The sequence below is a fragment of the Neolamprologus brichardi genome, chromosome 3, assembly GCF_056152115.1.
Source record: "Neolamprologus brichardi isolate AB-2024 chromosome 3, ASM5615211v1, whole genome shotgun sequence".
In the NCBI taxonomy this organism is placed as follows: Eukaryota; Metazoa; Chordata; class Actinopteri; order Cichliformes; family Cichlidae; genus Neolamprologus; species Neolamprologus brichardi.
This window is the reverse complement of record NC_142106.1, coordinates 13,841,296-13,859,716: the sequence shown is the minus strand read 5'-3', so window position 1 is coordinate 13,859,716 and position 18,421 is coordinate 13,841,296. Positions and strand designations below refer to the sequence as shown.

At 41.5% G+C, this 18,421-nt stretch overlaps 2 protein-coding genes across 2 annotated transcripts in view; one reads left to right on the top strand and one right to left on the bottom strand.

Moving 5' to 3' along the window:
• The window catches only part of LOC148103569 (uncharacterized), a 126,586-nt gene that overhangs the window by 44,075 nt on the left and 64,090 nt on the right, over positions 1 to 18,421 (bottom strand). The window lies entirely within an intron of this gene.
• LOC118455767 (Fc receptor-like protein 4) overlaps positions 1 to 18,421 on the top strand; it is a 103,876-nt gene that overhangs the window by 84,320 nt on the left and 1,135 nt on the right. The window contains exons 6-7 of the mRNA XM_087838790.1: positions 15,098 to 15,261; positions 15,360 to 15,448. Coding sequence (XP_087694916.1) covers positions 15,098 to 15,261; positions 15,360 to 15,448 — 253 coding nt within the window. The remainder of the gene's footprint in view (positions 1 to 15,097; positions 15,262 to 15,359; positions 15,449 to 18,421) is intronic.

Genomic DNA, 18,421 nt, shown 5'->3' with positions numbered 1-18,421 from the left:
AAGGACAAGCTGGAGTTTAACCCTGACTGTGTGTGTGTGTACAAAACACAGACTCTCAGGGCTTCAGTCCACAGACAGCTGGAAACATCTGAAGTGGACCAGGTGGAGGCTCAGCAGCCGATTCATGGTCACAGGTCATGTGATGTCCTTCACAGCAGGTAAACTGGTTTCAGGTGTGTCTATTTCAAGCTTGTGTCTAAAGGTTATCCTAAATTCTTAACTTATTTTATGAACAATTTGGTGTCAGTCCAGTTTGATTTCTATAGCCCCAAATCACAAGAACAGTCACCTCAAGGTGCTTTACACCATAAGGTAAAGACCGTACAATAACACAGCGAGCACTTGGTGACGGTTAGAAGGAAAAAGTCCCATTTAGCAGTCAGATTAAGGGACAGGCAACCATCTGCTGTGAGCCGTTAAAGGTGAGGAGGAGGATAACAAGACAAGCATTGTGGGTATAAGGTGTCACCTGTTCCGCTCACCTGCTTTTGTTTAATGTCTCCAGGGTCAAATACTCCCAGCAGTCTCACGTATCAGAGTCTGCTGTTTTCTGTGTCTCTGAGAATTTTCATTCACAAACTGCAACCATGAGGTACAAATACAACACAGATTTCAGTCGATTAGTTGTAATTAGAGCTGATTTGATTCTTTAAAAAGTAGCGAAATATCGGCAGAAGGAAAACTTCACATCACTCCTTCTCCTCGTGATGTTTTCCTTCAAATTAGAGTAAACATAAACCAAAGATAGAGGAGGGAAGTTTATCATACTGTAAGTTTGAAACTATGTGTTCCTGTCATTCAGCAGAACAGGGAAGTAAAAGCCTCTGTAATCAATAAAAGGGGAAATCTGCTGTTGCTGTTAAAGGAAATTGAGTCATATCAGCGCTATAACAGCAGCTACTCACAGACATAAACCGGACACCAGAGCAGACTCAGCACACAGATATCTTTTTAGAACAGGCCCTGCGCTGTGGCAATGAGAGGAGAAACTTTGAATGTCACATGTGCATGCAAAGTTTCTGCTCTCGTTTCCTCTGTTTGATGGCTCTGTGAAGTCTGTGAGTAAAAAACACCAAATGAGTTTAACGGAAGCTGTTTGGGAGTCTGGGGATTTTATTGGTTTTCACTTATTTCACTTAATATGAAATAAAACTCAAAGAGAGGGAAAATGAAAGCTATGCAGTAAGTTTCGTTTTACAAGAATCGAGAAAGAGAAAGCCACGCCCACCAGCATTTTGTTTATCAGTGGAAAGTTTCTAAAATTCATTCTGTGATTTTACTTGTTTTAGACATTTTGATGATATAAGGAACATTATGCATGACTCAGATGGATGAACAGATGCTTCGCTGCAGGTTTTTGTCTGTTTAATATGTAGATAAAAGTGAATCACTTAAAAGAAATGACCTCATTACACAAATAAACCAGCTGGAGCTTTGGGGCCCTCTGGAGGTCAGATTTATACACTGAGGCTGCTCTTATGAACAGGACACGTATTTATTCATGGACTTTAATATTCATGTTAGAAACACTCTTTAATCATATCTATAACCCAGAGTTTTGACTTACAGGTGTGTCTGAACGTGTTTATTGTTGGGAACTATCAAGCATTCATCAGCACTGACACATAATCACCTGTAATCATGTCTCATCATGTCTGGAATGCAGTTCAGCCGTTTCTTAGAAACTTCTGAGAGGACGTTTCAAAAGAAAACATGTTGGCACTGGTTGACTTTCAGTTTGAGCGTCTGTTTGGATCTAATCTTTCCTTTGACTGCCTCCTCCCTCCGCTGTATATAAATGTATAACCTTTATTTGTATGTCTTTCTCTCACAGTCAGAGCAGATATTTTAAAGATGTTTTAAATACGTTCCTGGATTCATCTACAGCAGGAGCTGAAGCTGGCTGAGCTGTTACTGTGGGAGCGTTTAGCTGGAATTCAAAGAACTGAGAAACTCTTGTCGTGCACATGTTACTGTTAATCTGGATTATTATTTTTTATATAATTGGTGTGAGTGTTTATAACATTTAGTGTCTGATGGATCTTTTCAGAGGACACAGCAGAAGCAAATTTTCTGCTTAATATTCACTGATTGCTTTACTTCTCTGTTTATTGATCCACTGTAATGTAGAATTTTTGCTCTCTATCAGCTCATATTTACAAATTTCCTCATTTTCTTTTTCTCCCTCTCAATAAAGGTCAGAGGTCACAGTGAAAGCCTCCATGTGTTGTTGGGTTGACAGAATCTCCTGTGCTGCCACCTGCTGGTGAAGAACTGTCAGAGGGCTTCATACACCAATCACTATAAGCATGTTATTAAATTATAACCTTGATGACGTAAACTACACACACACACACACACACACACACACACACACACACAAAACAGAAAAACAAAACAAAACTCCTACATGAATATGAAAGGGGTTTGAAAGATGTCAAGGGCTTGTTTTACTGAATGGAAAGTTATTACTGCTGACATCATGTGGGCAGAATCTGAAGCTCTGTGATGTATTTTGTTCATGTTTAACCTGTTTGTGTATTATAAGTGTTTCAGTTTCATCCAGTGGTTCAACGTCAAAAGAATCAGACAAGTTACTGAAACCCTGTTGTACTCTAAAAGCCAACAATGGGACACAGGCGTGTCTTTTTTAAAACAGTGGGTCTTCTATGATGTATTCGTCATGTATTTTGTCTCTGTGATACTACAGGCTGAACAGTATCAGTTTCAGAGGTGATGTGAACTCATACCTCGGATGTCACACATATTTGCTTCAGGTGATGCTGCCTCAGTAACTCAGTAGATTCAATAACACATCCAAGATTAACATGATTTCTTTAAGCTTATCAGAAAAAGGATATGAGCAGAGAGTCCAGCAGGGAGACAGAAATCCACTGATGACCAGGTGAACATTATTTAAAGAAACAAACCTGATGTCAGACTGAGATGCCATCTGTTACTCTCTGACTCTGACTCTCTGGACTCTGACTAACACAACAAGACTGCATCATGTCTGGATGTGTGTTGAATCATCTCAAGTAATAACATACCAGAAAGCAGAAGAATACCTGAGGGCGTCATTGTAGCTCACCTGTTCCCTTTACCTGAATAACATCCCTCCTCAAAATGCTCAAACACAGAGCCTCCTTTCATTTTCATATTTTCATATATTCTTGTATGTCGATTCATCTTAAAGAGTGTGAAGACGACACTGAGATGAGCAGCAAATATAAAGTTTTATGAAACCACTTAAAACTGAAATAAATATTTACCTTCAATTTTCATTGCGTGCAGTTTTCACTTTCTGTGAGCTGCTTTTTAAGGAAAGAAAACTGGTATGACACGCAGCTAAATGCTGCTCTTAGATAAAACGTGTGTTCTTTGTGTGCAGTTTATTTTCATCATCATCACTGTGACAAAGCTGTCACAACAAAACAGTTCTGATCTCTGGGCTCTGATCTGAACGCAGGACTCTGACAGACTCTTAAGTTTCATGGGTCTGTGCGGTGATTAACTGGATATTTGTTAAATCAGAATCAGAAACAACCAAAATTGTACGCAAACCCGTTCAGTACATTTGAAAGGGGGTACTTTTAAGAGGAGGAAACATATATGTACAATACATGTAAAATAAATATAGTATATACAAGACTGTATATAAGAACAAACAAGTGAGGATACGGTTGGAGCACAGTGATTTAGTCCTTAGAATGTTGCACAGTTAAAAAGAAAATATTGCACAGTTGAATGTTGTGTTTTCGCAGCGATTAATCCCCCGATTGTATTTATTAATGCAACAGCCCTGGCGTATGTGCTGTTTCTCAGTCTGTTTGTTTTGGCTTTAATCGTCCTGAACCACCTTCCTGATGGTAACAGCTCTGCCAGGTGATGGGTGGGATGTCCTTCAGGATGCTGCAGGCTTTCCTGTGGCAGCAGGACCCCTAAGAGCACCTCCAGGGAGAGAAGATGATCCTCTGTGCTGAAGATGTTTTTAAGACTACAGACCTGTCTCAGGTTATCCTTCATATATCTAATCTTCATCCATGAACAAAGTCTTCTTATTTTGCCAAGAAGCAGCAAAATAAATACTTTTTTCCTAAAAAATAAATGAAGGACCAATATCAATAATGATCAATAAGTATTTTAGTCATACTCATGAAACCACAAACATACTGAGCTTGATTGTGATTTTCTCCTCCTGGACTGTCCCACATTCCCCTGACAGATCACACTTGATGACTCAATGAACAACTGAAATGTGTGAACACAGTCTAATTATGTCCCCATGGAGGTTAGCAGTTCTTTCCATTTAAGGAAAACAAACTGCATAGAAACAGCTGCTGTGTGGAAAGACCTGCATGACTGATGACTCAGACCAGGGGTCCCCAATCCCAGTCCACGAGGGCTGGTGTCCCTGCAGGTTTTAGATCTCACCCTGGGTCAACACACCTGAATCACATGATTAGTTCATTACCAGACATCTGGAGAACTTCAAGACATGTTGAGGAGCTAATTTAGCCATTTAAAACAGCTGTGATGGATCAAGGACACATCTCAAACCTGCAGGGACACCGGCCCTCGTGGACTGGGATTGGGGACCCCTGACTTAGACTCTGAATGAGTCACATGAAAAGTTTCTGCATTATATTATAACCAGGATAACATTGAAATTAAGCACTGAGGAATCAACATGTAGCAATGTATTTAGACATGCCTCATAGCAAATAGCAGAGATGAGCAAGGCCAAAATTAAACTATCAAACTAAAAGTTCCACAAATGTAATCGTAATAAAAAAAAAAAAAAAAAAAAAATGAATATGAATAAAACTGAAATCATCAGTCTGAACCAATTCGTCTCTTGGATCAGGAACTCAAAATGCACTAGAGACAGATTCATCTGCTGTTGACAGTGAGACAGTTTAAATTATTATTAACAGTTATCATTATTATCAAGAGACAGGTCAAAGGTCAGATGAAAACCACCATTTGTTGAGCATTCTGAAGCTCCTCTGCTGCCACCTACTGGCCCTATGACTGATGTCTTTCTACACAGTGCATCCACTCATTGGCCACATTTTTAGGCACACTTTGTTAGTCCTGGATTGAACCTTCTTTTGCTTTCAGAACTGACATAATCCCTCATGGCATGGACTCACCAAGGTGCTGGAAATATTACTCAGAGGTCCGTATAGAAATGATAGCATCACAAAGCTGCTGCACATCTGATGATGTGAATCCGGCACATCGTTAAAGTGCAAGGTTTGGTACAAATGTTAGACGTGTTTATGATACAGGACAAATAGTTAAGGCAAAAATAAGGCTTTTCACCCCCCAAATGTTATTTTTGTTGAAAGTAACTTTAATAGTTTTACATTTTAATATTTGTTTACCCTTCTGTCAGAGTTCAACTTCTGAGAACTGTTGTCGACTCATTTAGTTATCGAAGCACTTCAGTGTCACTACACTGGCAGCACAAGACCATGTTTTGGTCAGAAGTTTGTGATTTTTTTTTTGTCTGTCGATGTTATTGCAATTTTTACAATAATGAAAATGTTGCACAAGAGTATTTCATTATAAAAATCAGTTGAACAGTTCCTACCATTCTGAAAGCAGAGTTAAAAACAATGCTTTTCTCCAACCCTACAAGAACATACATACACTGAGGTCAGCGGAAATAGTGACTGACACCTTAAATCCTACAGAGGAAGCAAGTTTCAAAAACACCAGAGACAAACTAAAGTTAAAATTCACTCAGACTAAGCAATGAGAAGTCCACAAAGCACCAAAAACTGCTGCTACATGTCAACATTAACTTGCTGCCATGTGATTGGCTGATTAAATATTTCTAGTAACAAGCAGTTGAAGGGGTGTACCCAGTGGCCAGTAAATGTGACTTAAATGTACATCACTGCTAATTTGGATGCTAACAATCTCCTGAAACCAATCCAGACCTGGTAGAGCAGAGTTAACTGCTAATCGTGAAGGTCGATGGTTCGATTCCAGTCTATATGCCATATAGGCCATAGCCAAAAAAGGGCTTTGAGTGCTTGGTTAGAGCAGAAAAGCTATATACAAGAACCAGTCCATTTATATTTAGCTGTGATCATCACATAAAACTTAGATGAAGAATTTCCTGCAGCATAGAGATGCATGCATGTCTGTATGTTCCCTTAGATGAGTGGACTGGTCTTGATGAAACTTTGTGTGGCGGCGCTAAGGCGGATAACCAGTAAAGGTGACTAAATGGTGTTGACAACGCCACCTGAAGAGGCAGTCACACCCCAGCAGAGATTACTAATTACAGAAGCCCACAAGTTCGTTATTAGCAAGCAGAGGCAAGTCAATTTCACAAAACAAAGTTTGTTAGGAAAAAGCTACTAAAAGCATAGAACTGCAAAACCAGAGAACTTCTTGGGTAGCAGGGCTGACAACACAAAAACATTAGAACACTTTTAATAACAAACGTTAATCCAAAGGACAGGATTTGCTGCCAGTGCTACCCTAGTTAAAACGCTGGGTAAAATAATTACATAAAGTGGTGGAGACCAGCCACCACTACAGGGAAACAAACAAACTACAGGGAAGAGTGCCACCAATTACTCACCAGTGTAGCTTCGCTGCAAACCTCACTGCAGTCCACCCATTTCCCAATGTGTTCCACCATACCTGCCTAGCCCCCACAACAAGAGGCCGTGCCTCCACTGAGGCAAAAATCAACAATAACCTATAAGATCAAGATATAAAACACAAAACCACCAAGTAAATGAGATATAAAAGAAAAACAAATACATTAAGATACAACTCCTTTGAGGAACATGATTAAAATATAAACAGTTAACACTAAAACACCATAAAAACAAACAACCAGTCAATGCCAGACAACAAAACAGCAGTGCATAGGGCTGTAACAAAAGAAATAAAGCAGTTATCCAGGGTCCACCCTACTATAAGCCAAACTGTAGATAACCCATGAGGATCCTACTTAACACCCTTTAATAGTTACACAGCTTAAGCAACTGCCAGGAGAAATTAATCTGAACTGCGACACTTAAAAACAGCCTGTGAGCTTCACCACCTTCACCTGAAATGACTGCAAGTTGCCAGGAATCAGGAGTAGGCCACAGCTGTTCCTTATAACCAGCCTCTGGTTACCAGCTAAGGGAGGAGTCAATGTTCATGCTGCATTCATACACACCATGCATGAACCAACATCTACCAATCTAGCCCACTACACCAAGGAATATAATGCAAATGACTCTGCTTTTTTGTTTAGCTTGCTAGCTAAGTCTTCGTCGATAAGTTCTACACAGCAAGTCACTGTTCTGTGTGATAAGCTAATTTTTTTCAAATTTGTCCTTGCCCTCAGGACACAAGATGCCTGCTGTCTCTACTATGCATTCTTTGAGAAACTGCCCTTCAGAGAATGGCTTGCTGGTCTTTGCTAATTTGAATGCCAGCAAATAACTTGCTTTCATACTTGATTATTGGATGGTAGTTTGTCAGATAAATGTGTTTTGCTGAGCCTGTAAACTACTTGCCAATCTCTGAGCGGTAGTCGTCCATTCTTGCATTGTTAACATTATTAGCATGGTGGGTGGAAAAGTGACAGCTGATGTTGTATTCTTCTAAATCCACAACAATTTCTTGGCAAATAAGATATACAGCCTATGACTGAATTTCTGTGAAAATTTCTGTATTTAGTTGTCCATTCTTTGTTAATTAAAAACTTGTCACTCACCGTCAACTTTTATTTTATTTGGCCCACTCATTGTGGCAGATATGCAGATTGCAGTATGTGTTTTCAGTATTCACAGCTCAAATGCATACCTAATTTCAGTAACCTCTTACTGCATGCACCAGGACTTCACAGCATGAGACACGGATGGAGAAACACCAATCTTTGGCGGGCCAGAATAAAAAGACCAATGGGCAGGAAGTAACCCACAGGCTGCAGTTTGCCCACCCCTGTATTAGAACCAGCTTGATTGTTTTTGCCAATCTGAGCTACAGCAGCTTATCTGTTGGATCAGACCTTACAGGCCAACATTCACTCCCCTCATTCATTAGTGAGCCTTGATAATCATGTCGCTGATTCATCACTGTTGCTTCTTGGGCCACTTTTGATATACTGACCTCTACAGACTGACTCCACAAAGAAAGAAAGAGTATGACACACAAATGTACTCCTTCGTGTCTGGAAAAGCAGCAGTGGGCCCTGACCTGACAGATTTTCACACCTCTGAACATGTGAAAATTACACATTTGCATAACTTAACAATTACAAATAAAGATATCGGTGTAACAGGAAAGGTCACCCTAACATGATCTGGAAATGAATTTTGTTGCAATATCAATGCAGGAGAAAAATCGTTTCACTTCTTCCTTACTGAAGGTGAAAGCTGCTCTGTTTTGGTTCTCACCTCTCCACCTGATCTATAAACAGACTCAATGTAATGCATGTGAATCAGCACAGGAAATATAAAACTGTCATTAAAATTACCTTTGATTTGAGATGATGTTCCTGTGGAAAGGTGAATAAGAAAATTGCCTCTCATCCTTGTTAAACTGATGATGTTTTTGAGCTTCTCTGTCTCATAGCTGCAGATCACCCACAAGCATGTGCAAAGATTCACTAAACCTCATAAATCCCGTTTACATGCCTTTCTTACATAAGAAACATTACTCATGGCTATATATATCTGTAAAAGACCAATTCAAAGACAATTACTGGCATGCAGCACTGAAAACAAGAGGACTTACTCTCAAAATATTTCATCCAACCTTCCCGTTGGTCTCTGGTTGAAGGTCTTCAGTCACTGTAAATTTTGCAAAGATGCAGATGAGGCAGAGACGCAGGCACTGATGTGCATTCAAAACTGTTCCCAAGCAGCTTCCATTATATTTTTGCATGTGTGCAGCTTATTAGGGAGGTGAGATACAAATGCTGAGAGATAAACAGCATAACACAGTTGGGAAACTAAGAAAAATCAAAAAACAAAACAGCTCTGAGAAAATCTATATTTCCATATTGCTTTGACATTTACACATGCAACCCAACACAACCTACAATATTCACACATCCTTCTGTGCATGACCACTAGAGGGCTAGTTTTATCACTCATTCTCATTCTCAACTTACCTATACCCCCCCCCCCCCCAACCCCCAAAACAAAAAAAAAAAAAAAACAAAAAAAAAACAATCAGGGCGGGGATTCATTTTTTCGTGTCCTCAGACTATAAATGAAAAAAAAAAAAAGCTCACATCACTGAGAGGAACGATGAGGGAAACGTCTCTGCGATGTCTGCTCAGTAAGTAAAACATATCTTTAAGTTGCGTAAAACTTATTTTTACAGACTTTTTAGTCACTGATTGATGGTGAAGATGAAAGAAACTAACATAAAAATCAAGTTAAACTGAATTAAAAACTGTTTTAATTCACAGGCCTTAACCCCAGACCTGTTCAAAAAAACAGGCTGTGGAAAACTTCAGTAATTTAGTGTTTTTTTTAAAGAACTGTACAGTGAATATACATTTATTTTTATTTTATTTAAAATTTATAATTCATTTATAATAGGAAATCTTAGTATTTCTGTACTCATTGCTTTCTAAAATAAAAAAAGTCATACTGCATTTGACCCACAGTTACTAAAAGAGTACTCTGAGAAAATCCACATTTCCGTATTAATGGATGTTTTTAAATGTTCAGAAGAAAGATAAACACGTTATTCACGTGCCTGACCGCTAGAGGTCGCTTTATTTCAAAACATACGTTTGGTCATGAAATCTGCTCAGTAAGTAAAAGACCTCTTTAAGTTACCTAAAGTTTATTTTTATTGTGTTTTTTGTTGCTTATTGATGATGGATGAAAGAAAACAACATGAACAACAAGTGAAATAGAATTCAAAGCAAGTTTAATACACAAAGAAGATGCATTTCAGCTGTATAAAGGAAGTTTGAGCATCTTAACACCAAAAAACATTTTGTGAAAATCTTCCGTTTTTCAGGCAATTTAGTGATTTTGAAATAAGAACTGTAAATGATAAATATTGCCTGTTTATTAACAATCCATAAATACCTCCCTCCCCAGATTAAGATAACAGTGTTTCAATTCAGGACTGCACGACTCAGCTCAGAACAAGACACATTAAAATGTCTACATACAACATAAACGGCATTCATTAATTCCACTAGTGGGATTTGTCTCGGCATGAGAGCAAAATTCATCTTTCGCCATCTTACAATATTGTGATTGCAGCCATTCCCCTACTCTCTGTGAATGGTAGGGGAGAGCGGGGTAAGTTGTCACACGGGTAAGTTGTCACACTGTTCATAACTCCAACACTAGAGGCTCTATCTCAAAAATGAAATAGCCACTTTGTGTGACTTCTTCTTCTATAGTCAACCTCCTGTTCACATGTGGTCAAGACTGCTCTAATCTGAGGTGAGCACATCTTTTTTATTTTTTTGACCTAAAAGGAAAAATAAATCACTTTACATTTTCTTCAGTACAACTTTGTTAGGTATAGATGTTACAAATTATTATTTTACACAAAATAGAGGAGACATTAACGTGTCTTTTGATACTTCAGCTGATGTGCTATGTTGAGCTAACCCTGACATTTAGCCAAAATTAGCATAAATGTCAGTTTGGGGCAAGTTGTCTCATTAACTTTGGGGCAAGTCGTCACATGTGACAACTTGCCCCAGTACAAATAAATGCTCCAAAAAATTGTGATATTGTAATTCATTTGTATTTGTAATAAGGTTTTTGAAGAAAGGAAGGAGAGGCAGGAATTAAGGAAGGAAGGAAGAAAGTAAGATGGTTCGAAATTATCAACGAAAGACAGAGCGTGGCAGAACACCACCTGACATTATGTTAAAGGCAGTCAGGCAGTTAAAGATGCAGAACAAATCAATCAGAAGTACAGCAAAGGATTTTGACATAAATTACCGTACTCTAACTCGGTATTGTCAAAAGATTACCAGAGAAGAAATTGAAAGTCAGACAGCCATGCCAACAACAATGGTTGGTTATACAACGCCAAGGAAGATTTTTTCCCCTGATTTGGAAAAGCAGCTTGTTGAGTATATTACTAGGTCAGCTGACATTTATTTTGGTCTGTCACCAAGTGAGGTCAGAAAGCTTGCCTACCAGTTTGCTGTGGCACACTAACTGAAGTTTGTGCCTTTGTGGGCAGAAAAAGAAAAGGCCAGCAAAGAGTGGTTTACAGGCTTTTTAAAGCGGCATACAACATTGTCACTGAGAAAGCCAGAAGCAACTAGCCTTGCCAGGGCAAGTAGCTTCAACAGAGAGAATGTCAATGCTTTCTTTGACAACTTAGAGAAAGTGTTATGCAAATATGAGTTTGGACCAGGAGACATTTGGAATGTTGATGAAACTGGGGTCACCACTGTACATAAACCAGACAAAGTGTTGGCCAGACGTGGATTCAAACAAGTAGGGTCATTGACCTCTGCTGAAAGGGGAACCCTTGTCACACTGGCCTGTGCTGTCTCAGCCATAGGGAATAGTTTACCTCCATACTTTATTTTCCCGCGTGTCCACTTCCGTGACCATTTCTTGATCAACGGGCCACCCGGCAGCAAAGGAGGGGCAAATTCCTCTGGATGGATGAAAGACACACTTTGTTGACTTCCTGCAACATTTCAATGAACATACAAAGTGTTCAAAGGAGAAGCCCTGTTTACTCATTTTGGACAACCACGAGTCTCATCTGTCCATTGATGGACTCAATTATGCCAAAGAAAATGGCATAATCATGCTGTCATTCCCACCCCACTGCTCACATCGGCTCCAACCATTAGACAGGTCTGTCTACGGGCCACTAAAGAGGCACATCAACAGCACGTGTGATGCCTGGATGAGGAACAACCCTGGGAAGACAATGTGTATTTATGACATTCCTGGGATTGTGGCAATTGCATATCCTCTGGCTGCAACCCCATTGAACATTCAGGCTGGTTTTAGGGTGTCTGGGATTCAACCTTACAACAGAAATGTATTTCTGGAAGCCGAGTTTGCACCATCCTACGTCACAGATCGCCCTATTCCGGACCCTGCCCTGCCAGGCCCCAGCACCAACTCTGCACTGCCAGGCCCCAGCACCAACTCTGACCTGCCAGGCCCCAGCACCAACTCTGACCTGCCAGGCCCCAGCACTACCTCTGCACTGCCAGGCCCCAGCACTACCTCTGCACTGCCAGGCCCCAGCACCAACTCTGCACTGCCAGGCCCCAGCACCAACTCTGCACTGCCAGGCCCCAGCACCAACTCTGACCTGCCAGGCCCCAGCACTACCTCTGCACTGCCAGGCCCCAGCACTACCTCTGCACTGCCAGGCCCCAGCACTACCTCTGCACTGCCAGGCCCCAGCACCAACTCTGCACTGCCAGGCCCCAGCACCAACTCTGCACTGCCAGGCCCCAGCACCAACTCTGACCTGCCAGGCCCCAGCACTACCTCTGCACTGCCAGGCCCCAGCACTACCTCTGCACTGCCAGGCCCCAGCACCAACTCTGAACTGCCAGGCCCCAGCACTACCTCTGCACTGCCAAGCTCCAGCACCAACTCTGAACTGCCAAGCTCCAGCACCATCTCTATCACGAGCTCACCCTTACCCAGCACTGCAATTACTGACAGCGGACTACCAACTCCAGAGGACATCCGGCCATATCCAAAAGCTGGCCGCCGAAAACCATCCAGCAAAGGAAGAAAACGACGCAAATCAGCAATTCTAACCGACACGCCAGTGAAGCAGCAACTAGAAAAAGAAAAGAATAAGGCTGAATCTAGCAAAAAGCTGTTTCAAAAGAGAGGGACGCGATGGGGGAAAACATCTGGACCTATGAAGAACAACGCAGATAAAAGAAGAAAAATAATTCAAGAGCCATCATCAGATGATGAAGAGTGCTTCTGCCTTGTCTGTGTGGAGCCATTTTCAAACAGTCGTCCAAAAGAGACCTGGGTAAAATGCGTAAAATGCAACAAATGGGCCCATGATGCTTGCACCTCAGGCCAGGCAATTTATGTGTGCCAGAATTGTGACTCTGAAGTTGAGTCTGATTAATCAGAAATAGGGCATCTGTTTTGTTCAGAGGATAAACATGTTAAGTAAAGCAAGTTATTTGCAGCATTCCATTCAGTTATGATGGATTTATGTGCAAGCCAGAGAACATTTGAGTTTAAAGTTCAAACTAAAGTTTTCTTTCTACTTAATGTTTTGATTAAAATGTGTATTGGATTGAAATAATTGTTTTTTTTTCCAAATTCTCTTGGCATAATTGTTCAAATTTCCAGTTTTGGTTTGAATTTAACAATTAAAATCAATAATCACAATTAAGTATTTGTGTTCTTATTTTAAGATAATCTAGTGTGACAACTTACCTGCCGATGGGGCAAATTGTCACAAGTGCACATTCTCCATTCAACAGTCTACAACTCCGTAATGAGATAAGCTATGAAAATGTTATGAATACATCATATGTGCCTGAGACTTCCTTCTTTCATTTGGTGAAACATTTATTACGTTGAGATGTATGGTGCTCAGTAAAAGTTAGTCAGTGTGAAAGGTGTGACAACTTACCCCGCTCTCCCCAACTCTCTGTGAATGGTACTCATGGCCATTGGTCAGTGGGCTTTGATCAGTGGTTGTTGATCAATGGTCATGAGAATTTGCATAATTAAGATTAAGGAACTGACCTCCCAACCCATTGTTGCTTCAGTGGGCTGGTTTCAGTCATTATGCAAATGTACTGTTTATAAGATTTGGGGAAACCTGCAGTCAGCTGAGACTGAAGAAGTCACTTGGATGAGTGACGAAACGTTTCTCTCACTGAAAACACTACGTGCAGATGAATAGAATCAACTTTTGGAGTTTTATGTAGTTTATTTCTGTCAGTGTTCTGTGTTTAGGTTTGTGGATGTGATTCATATCTGACTGCAGTCATCACATTTGACAAATCACAAGTTTCACATTTTGACATGAAGCATAAATCAGACTTTAGAGGAACATTTTACTCAACACTAACACCACAGAATCTCTTCTCTTTATCGGACACAGCAGTACTGAATAAAATATGACTTATCACTTGATTGTTTGACTGATTGATGAAGAATTGATTTGTTTGTGAAAGCTCAAACCAACCTTTCCTCTTTAGTTCTGATCTCACTGCAGAGCTGCACAACAAACCAAGGTCAGTAACCTTTTTTTATAAACTCCACACAGAAAGGTTGTGGTCCAATGGTGGATTCAAATCCAGGACTTTCTTGCTTTGAGGCAGCAGTGCTAACCACTTTAAGCTTTATTATTATTATTATTATCTGTGGGTTTTTAATTGTGTTAATTTTGATAATGATAAAAAATAATCATCATTTTTCAATTTTAACCCTCTCAGCTCGTCTGACTGTGAGTCCCAGCAGCTCTCAGTTCTTTGAAGGAGACTTTGTGTCTCTGAGCTGTGAGGAGGACGACAGCTCTGCTGGATGGACTCTGAGGAGAAACACAAGCAAACAAATGAGGTTGTTGTTTGGAGATGGGTGGGAAGAAGGTGGTTCTTCCTGTAACATCAGTTACATCTTCACGTGGGACAGTGGAGTTTACTGGTGTGAGTCCAGAGAGGGTCCCATCAGTAACATGGTTAACCTGACAGTCACTGGTAAGCTGAGTGTGTGGAGTTAGTGTTGATGAAGCTGTGTGTAAATGGATGAAATGCTGTAGTTTGTCTCTGTGTTGAGGTGGATCAGTGATCCTGCAGAGTCCTGTCCTCCCTGTGATGGAGGGAGATGACGTCACTCTGCTCTGTCAAACAAAGACCACTCCCTCCAACCTCCCAGCTGCTTTCTATAAAGATGGCTCCCTCATCAGGAACATGACTACAGGTCACATGACCATCCAGCATGTTTCCAGGTCTGATGAAGGCCTCTACAAGTGTAACATCAGCGGTCATGGAGAGTCTCCATCCAGCTGGATCACTGTCACAGGTGACACACTCACCTGTCTGTGTTTCTGCAGCTTTCAACATTCACAATGTGACGACAACTTAATGACTGTGTTTGCTTTGTTTAGGGGAAGACACCACCACACCTCCACCTACAATCAGACCTCCACCTACATCCACACCTCCTCCATCACTGTCCTCCACTGCTCTCTCTGTGTTGTCATTTCTTAAATCAATCTGTGGGTTCTTACTGGTGTTACTGGTTCTGTTAGGGAGACCATGTGTTCACAGGAAACCTGAAGGTGAGACTTGGTAAATTATTTTGATGTGATATTCACTAATATTTTTCTCAGAGTATGAAAGAGTAAATTATTTCGCTGTTCATTCTGACTGATTTCAGCTGATGGGGGAGAAGTTGGAGATAATGACATCACATACAGTGAGAGAAAATCTCAAATCATCGGCAACAGCCAATCAGAGGAAGCAGAGGTAGTGTTTAATGCTGTGTCTAGAGTTCATGTTGATATTGAAAGAAAAGATAAAACTGGTTACATGAACTCCCTGAGCCTAAACTAATGTGTTAAACACAATAAAAAGTCCTCACATATTCCGTGCATAATATGTAATTTGTCCACATTCACATTTGTTAATGATTGAGGAATAACTCTTTGAGCTTTGGCCCCAAAAGCTACTTTTTATAAGACTTTTAAACAAATTAAACTCATTATTACTATGACTCTCCAAAAATCTAATTCTACATGTAAATGAATCAAATTTATAGAGCCAGTGAGAAAAATAAACAACAAGTAACAAGTTGCAATTTTATCAACGTGTTATTATAAAATTGCACACACACAGAAGATCTTATTTCCTGTTGCCTACACTGGTTTATTTTTTATTCTTTCCACTGCGAAGTTTTTTTTATATTTGTACATCTTTGATTTCTTCCTCTTCATTTTAAAGTGACGTCAGTTATTTGTTTTACTTTTTACCAGGTGGACGCTCCTAATAAAGTCAAACAGTTACACAGTGAATTAGCGTTTATTATTATATTTACAAAATAACAACGTTTTTGTCTTCGTCGTGTCATTTTATTTTGTTGTATTTATCCGCAACACCTTAGGCTGGTCCATGAAAATATTGTCTGACATTAAACTGATCCGTGGCGCAAAAATGCTTGGGGACTGCTGCTGCAGGTCGTTCTATTTTGCTTATCCTTGTCAGGGCCATTGCAGGGCTGGAGCCTATCCCTGCTACCACAGGACGAGAGGATGCCAGCGTGACGTAGGGTTAGCCATTCAAGGTTACATTCACACCTTGGCAATTTAGAATTACCCTTAATAACCTTCTCCTCTGTGAATCGCTACCTTATTGTGGTGGAGGGGTTTGTGTGTCCTGGGGATCCCAGGGGTTATGTTGTCTGGGGGCTTTTGCCCCCTGTTAGGGTCTCCCATGGCAAATTGGTCCTGGGTGAGGGACCAGACAAAGAGCGATTCAGAAGACCCTTATGAGTAAAACATCGAGGGAACAGTTTACCCTGCCCGGGATAGGGTTACCGGGGCCCCGCCCTGGAGCCAGGCCCGGGGAGGGTGCCCAAGGGCGAGCGTCTGGTGGCTGGGCCTTAGTCCATGGGGCCTGGTTGGCACAGCCCGAAGAGGAGACATGGGCTCATCCTCCCACAGGCCCACCACCCACAGGAGGCGCCATAGGGGTTGGGTGCATTGTGTGCCAGGTGGCGGCCAGGAGCGGAGGCCCTGGCGGACTGACCCCCGGTGCTGGAAGGTGCTCCACCTGGAGACTCTGTTGTCCTGCTGGGAGACTTCAATGCTCACGTGGGTAACGACAGCGAGACCTGGAGGGGCGTGATTGGGAGGAACGCCCTCCCTGATCTGAACCCGAGCGGTGCTTTGTTATTGGACTTCTGTGCTAATCACAGTTTGGCCATAACGAACACCTTGTAGTCCTCGGAGAGGATGCTGGACAGACCTGGTGCACCTAAACGCGTAGTGAGGGTGTGCTGGGAACGTCTAGCAGAGGCCCCAGTCCATGAGATCTTCAACGCACACCTCCAGCAGAGCTTCAACAGCATTCCGAGGGAGTGCTTTTGGGAGTGCTCTTTGCTTAGGCTGCTGCCCCCGCGACCCGGCCTCGGATAAAGCGGGTGAAGATGGATGGATGGAAACTTACCCAGTAACTGCATGCCTCTGGACTGTGGGAGGAAGCCGGAGTACCCGAGCTCTATCTCAATTCATTGGCCGCATTCCTCGAAGAACCCAGCCTTCATGGTCGACGTGGGCAAGGTCCTCTGAAGACCAAGAAGGCCAGAAGTGCGAGGCTGTGAAGTGGGATGGTGTAGCCTTCAGATTTGCATCACCAGTTGTCTCACCAGTTACCGCGCTATGATTTCTGAGATATGGTAGGCCACGAAGAATACACCGGACCCATCTTTCAAATCAGGGGAAATGAAGGACGAATTTGTCGGCCCCGTTTGGAGCAGTCTTAGAATTGGGACAGCCTTCGTCGTCTGGCTGTGACGTAATTGGCCTTCAAATGTGGCCTCCGAAGGATGCAGCTCCTGAATGGGGACATAGCACTAGGGAGAACACACACAAATACAGGGAGAACATGTAAACTCCACACAGAAAGACCCAAGCCTGCTGGTGGAATCTAACTCAGGACTTTCTTGCAGTGAGGCAACAGTGTTAGCTTAATGATATATTATAATGATAGACCGGTGTTCTGGGAATACATCCTACCTCACAAACCATCTTACCCCTTGTTTCTGTGCATGTGTGCGCGTGCGCAGAACACAAAAACGCAAGTTGCTAGCATCCGGCTCCGATTTAACGCTACTCCGTTTTCATATTTAGAGGTATTAGCATTTCATTGACGTGGGCCACTGTGAATGCTTGTTAATTGTACAGTGAAAATGCTATCTGCTTTTTGCACAAAAGTATCAAATTTGCAGCTTCAGTTAAGTTAAGTAGGATGGTTTGTCAGAACACCGGCTGTAGGTGTGAACGAGTGTTTAGTTGTCTGTCTCTTTGTTAGTCCTGTTAAACCTTTCTGCTGTGCATCTCAGCTGGAATAGACTCCAGACTTTGTGCTTCCATAAGATGGATCAGTGATTCAGAAAATGGATGATTTCTTTCAATGATACCATTTTACAGAACTTATTTAAAGACTAGAATTGAACTCACCGAGTTTGTAGGTGACCGTTAATGAATGCTGCTCTTTGCATGTGTTTTTCAGCCTGTGGTTAGTCTGTTAACAGAAACCAACAGCTCTGTGGTCGTCATGTTTCCCCTGTCAGATAAAAATACTTCAGCTCCTCAGGTTGTACTGCAGGACTGTTAATGTCACGGGTTTGTATTTCACTGGTATGATTGTAATTATTTTGTAGTTTGCATGACATCCTGGTCCAGTGAGTCTGTGAGGCCCCTGATTGAGCGGTTCTGTGTT